The following is a 3,701-nucleotide window of genomic DNA, read 5'->3' as shown; positions in this document are numbered from 1 at the left end:
TTATATTAGACACGGAGCATAAGAAAAAATATTAAAAGATTTTATGACTATAAATGTATATCATTAAAGGTAAAATGCAATTTTAAAATTAAATTATTTTTAATTATAAAAGATCTTATTGTTTACGATAAAAATAGTAAGAAAATAGTACTCTCTCTGTTTCAATTTAAATGACACACCTTATTAGTCCGTTTCAAAAAGAATGACACATTAATATATTTGAAAACAATTCAACTTTAAACTTTTTATTTTACCCACTTTACTCTTAATGAGAAATTTTTATGGCCACACAAATATCATGACCCCACAAAGTTTTTACCCCTTAAGCTTTTAAGACCAAGTCGTTTTTTTTTCCTTAAATTTTATATCAAGTCAAACTATATCATCTAAATTGAATATTAAGTTGAATAAAAGCGGAGGGAATATTTGGTTTCATTTTTTACTTGTTAGCCGTGGATAAGATTAAATTTTTTTTGAAGCGTGAATAGAGGAGAGGGTATAGACGTCATTGCGTCAAAAAAGGAAAGGGTGAGAATGGAAATGTAAAGAGTTTGATAGGGTTGGGGTAATAGGATAAAGGCTATCGGCAGCCAGCCAAACTCATCCTTCTGCTGCTCATATATCTGCTCTACTGACTGCTGCCTAGGGTTTTAGTTCTCTATTCTTCACAAAGGTGAGAGCTATTTCTGCTTACTTACAACCTACCCAATCAACACCACAAGACTTGCTGATAGCTTCTTCAATTTCTTCAATTTTTTTTATGTACAAATATGTTTCTGTATATATGTATAACGATTCGTTTGATTGTTATGTTTAGTTGAGTGTTTATGTTGAAGGATGAGCCGATTGGAAAATGGCCTATACTGTTGGAATACTTGCGGTGAATCTGGGTATAGATGCGTTATAGGCACATGTCTAGGGCTTTCTTTTCCTTAGCTTGATGAAAATGTTGCGGTTTGTATATTGATTGAACTGTTTGATGTCCAATATGGCAATATTCATTGTTTTGTGGATAAATAAGTAGAAATTTACTATTGGAAGTATGTAGATAAGTCAACGATGCTATTTTTTATGTAGCCATTTTTTGTTACTCTTACTAATATACTTTAGGGTGTTTTTGTTTACTTGCTTGCTACCTACTATTATTTTAGTGTTCATGTAAAAAATGTGCTTGACTTTCAGCCTTTGAACTCAATCATTTGATTGTTTTTTACTACTACTTTTCATGTGGAAGTGATTTTGATGTGATTTTTATAATGTTTTTATTGAATATCATATTCTGCAAATTTGTAAATTTTGTTTAGCATTCGGTGTTACATTTTTGTATTTGTCTTGGAACAGATGAATGTAGAAAAGCTACGCAAAATGGCCGGTTCGGTAAGGACTGGTGGTAAGGGATCCATGCGAAGGTTTGTCTCCTTTGAATGTTTGATGTTACTACCACTAGATATAAATGGATAAAATAGCTCTTTTGTGACGTTTGATAACTGAAATAATTATGAATAGTCTGTTTCCTAATGAGAATATGGTCAATTATTGCTGGTTGCCTAAATACAATAGGGACCATGGCAGGAAAAAAATTAGGTCTTTGGCTGTGCCCTGTAATCTGTTCTGATTTCCGTTTAATGTCTGCTTATTCTACAGAAAGAAGAAGGCAGTTCACAAGACAACTACAACAGACGACAAGAGACTTCAAAGCACCCTCAAAAGAATAGGGGTGAATGCTATTCCTGCTATTGAAGAGGTTAACATTTTTAAGGAGGATGTAGTTATCCAATTCATTAACCCCAAAGGTATAAATATAATCTTTTATGCAGGTGTTCTTTGATCCATCTCGCTTACCCGTTAACTATTTCTTTTTGTTTTTATTATTCAGTTCAAGCTTCTATTGCTGCAAACACTTGGGTTGTTAGTGGTTCCCCTCAGACCAAGAGTATGTTTTCTTCTCTTTGATTGCATCTTGATTATGAGTTTGAAGCTGGTACTACTTGTGAGTTGTATCTAGTTATATGCTCCAACAAAAAGAAGCATGGCATTTCAATACTAAAAGAAGCTTGATAATTTGATTATATTTGTGTTTCCTGATCTGTCCCTTGTGCTGTTTGAATATGTTTTAAGAACCTACACTGACTCTCCCTCTTTCTCTGTGTTTTTGTAACATTTAAGAGTTTCTAAGCTTTATTTCTTTCCTATTTCAGAGTTGCAGGATATTCTTCCTCAAATTATTCACCAGTTGGGTATGGTCCTTTATGATGCCTAAGATGCAGACGTCACAAAAGATTAAGCAGTATAGCATTTATTGACTGTTGTAAAATCTGTTTTCAGGCCCTGATAATTTGGAGAATTTGAAGAAGCTAGCAGAGCAGTTCCAGAAGCAGGCACCTAGTGCTGCCGGGGCGCCTGAAGGTGCTGCTGCACCACAGGACGATGATGATGATGAGGTGCCGGAACTCGTGGCTGGCCAAACCTTTGAAGCAGCCGCTGCAGAGGAGGGTCACACTTCCTAAAATTTTAATTGAATTTTGTATCAACCCCTCCGTCTCGACGTTTTGAGATCCGTTTAATTTAGTTGAGTGTTATATTTGATTTTGATTGTGACAACTAAAAAAATCATCAAAATGGTTTTGTAGTAAGCTACTCTGCCTTCTAATCCTTAATTCTCTGCATTAGCTCGGCAGAGACTCCTATTGCATTTAAGCAAGTCTTTGGTGAGAAGCCTTTTGAAGCATACTTCTTTCACGCATAAAAAGTTAGTCTTTATGCTCTTGCTGCATCACATAGAAAGTAAAATAAAATTTGCCGTCGTGTATACAATCATGTTCTTTCTTCCATTTTTTCCTTTTGCAATAAGTAATGAAGTTGCACATATGTAGGAATTAAAAATTGAAGAAGATTTCATTGGCTGGAAAAGTTTGAACACTATCAATAGGTAATACGTTACTTCAAATATTCTGTTGGCGATATGGCTAAAGTAACTGTTAAGACCCGAGAATCTTATTAAGATCTTAGGTAAAATGATGCTGTATAGCCGTTTTTAAAATAATAGTAAAAAAAATCATATATATATATATATATATATATAAATTTTATATACTTTTTTGATTACCAAAAATTAAATAGTTTGTAGCGAGGATAAAAGTGCTTAAAGTTGGCATTCGCCAGCTTACAGATTATCATTATGTCGATCAGATAATCAGTAAGGCATGTTGTCTTAAAAAGGGGATAAAAGAAATTTCTGTACCGGTGTCAAATGTACCATTTATCGAGGGAGTCAGGGAGGGACGTATCAAACTGAAATAGAAGTGCAACCAAAGTTGTATGTACAACTCAAAGTCAAGAAAATGAAAACAATTACTGTTAGCTGGTTAATAAAAGGATTATAGTACGACTCGACGAGTTCTTTTTTAGGAGTTCGCCCATAAAATTATAAGAACAAATATTTAAATGGAAATTTGCAAATTGCAAGAATCAAACTCAATTCCACATGTTATCCGCATTCAAATCGTTGAACGAGATTGTATAGGAAAGATAACTTGTAGAGTAAAGTCCGTTAGGTATATAATTACCTAGCATACTAATTTACTAAAGCAAGACGCTATCTTGCACGTCTTGTTCCCTCGTTATGTCTCTCTAATTCAAAACTATATATGATACATATATTCAAAACAATCGAAATTTCTTTTCCTGCACTGGGGATGTAA

At 33.7% G+C, this 3,701-nt stretch overlaps 1 protein-coding gene across 1 annotated transcript; it reads left to right on the top strand.

Moving 5' to 3' along the window:
- Positions 1 to 526: 526 nt before the first annotated feature.
- LOC107789854 (nascent polypeptide-associated complex subunit beta) lies at positions 527 to 2,715 on the top strand. The gene is made up of 6 exons (XM_016611727.2): positions 527 to 673; positions 1,342 to 1,409; positions 1,645 to 1,793; positions 1,877 to 1,933; positions 2,199 to 2,237; positions 2,326 to 2,715. Exons 2-6 carry the CDS (start codon positions 1,342 to 1,344, stop codon positions 2,505 to 2,507), a joined length of 495 nt encoding a protein of 164 aa, XP_016467213.1. The 5' UTR covers positions 527 to 673; the 3' UTR covers positions 2,508 to 2,715.
- Positions 2,716 to 3,701: the final 986 nt, after the last annotated feature.

The sequence above is a fragment of the Nicotiana tabacum genome, chromosome 23, assembly GCF_000715075.1.
Source record: "Nicotiana tabacum cultivar K326 chromosome 23, ASM71507v2, whole genome shotgun sequence".
Taxonomy (NCBI): Eukaryota; Viridiplantae; Streptophyta; class Magnoliopsida; order Solanales; family Solanaceae; genus Nicotiana; species Nicotiana tabacum.
This window is presented reverse-complemented; position numbering and strand designations above follow the sequence as displayed.

What these genes read in the sequence shown, in the direction of transcription:
- LOC107789854 (XM_016611727.2), top strand. Translation starts at nt 1,342, where the DNA reads ATGAATGTAGAAAAGCTACGCAAAATGGCCGGTTCGGTAAGGACTGGT. An exon ending in CCAATTCATTAACCCCAAAG is followed by an intron (nt 1,794 to 1,876) that starts GTATAAATATAA and finishes TTTATTATTCAG; the next exon opens with TTCAAGCTTCTATTGCTGCA. An exon ending in TGGTTCCCCTCAGACCAAGA is followed by an intron (nt 1,934 to 2,198) that starts GTATGTTTTCTT and finishes TTCCTATTTCAG; the next exon opens with AGTTGCAGGATATTCTTCCT.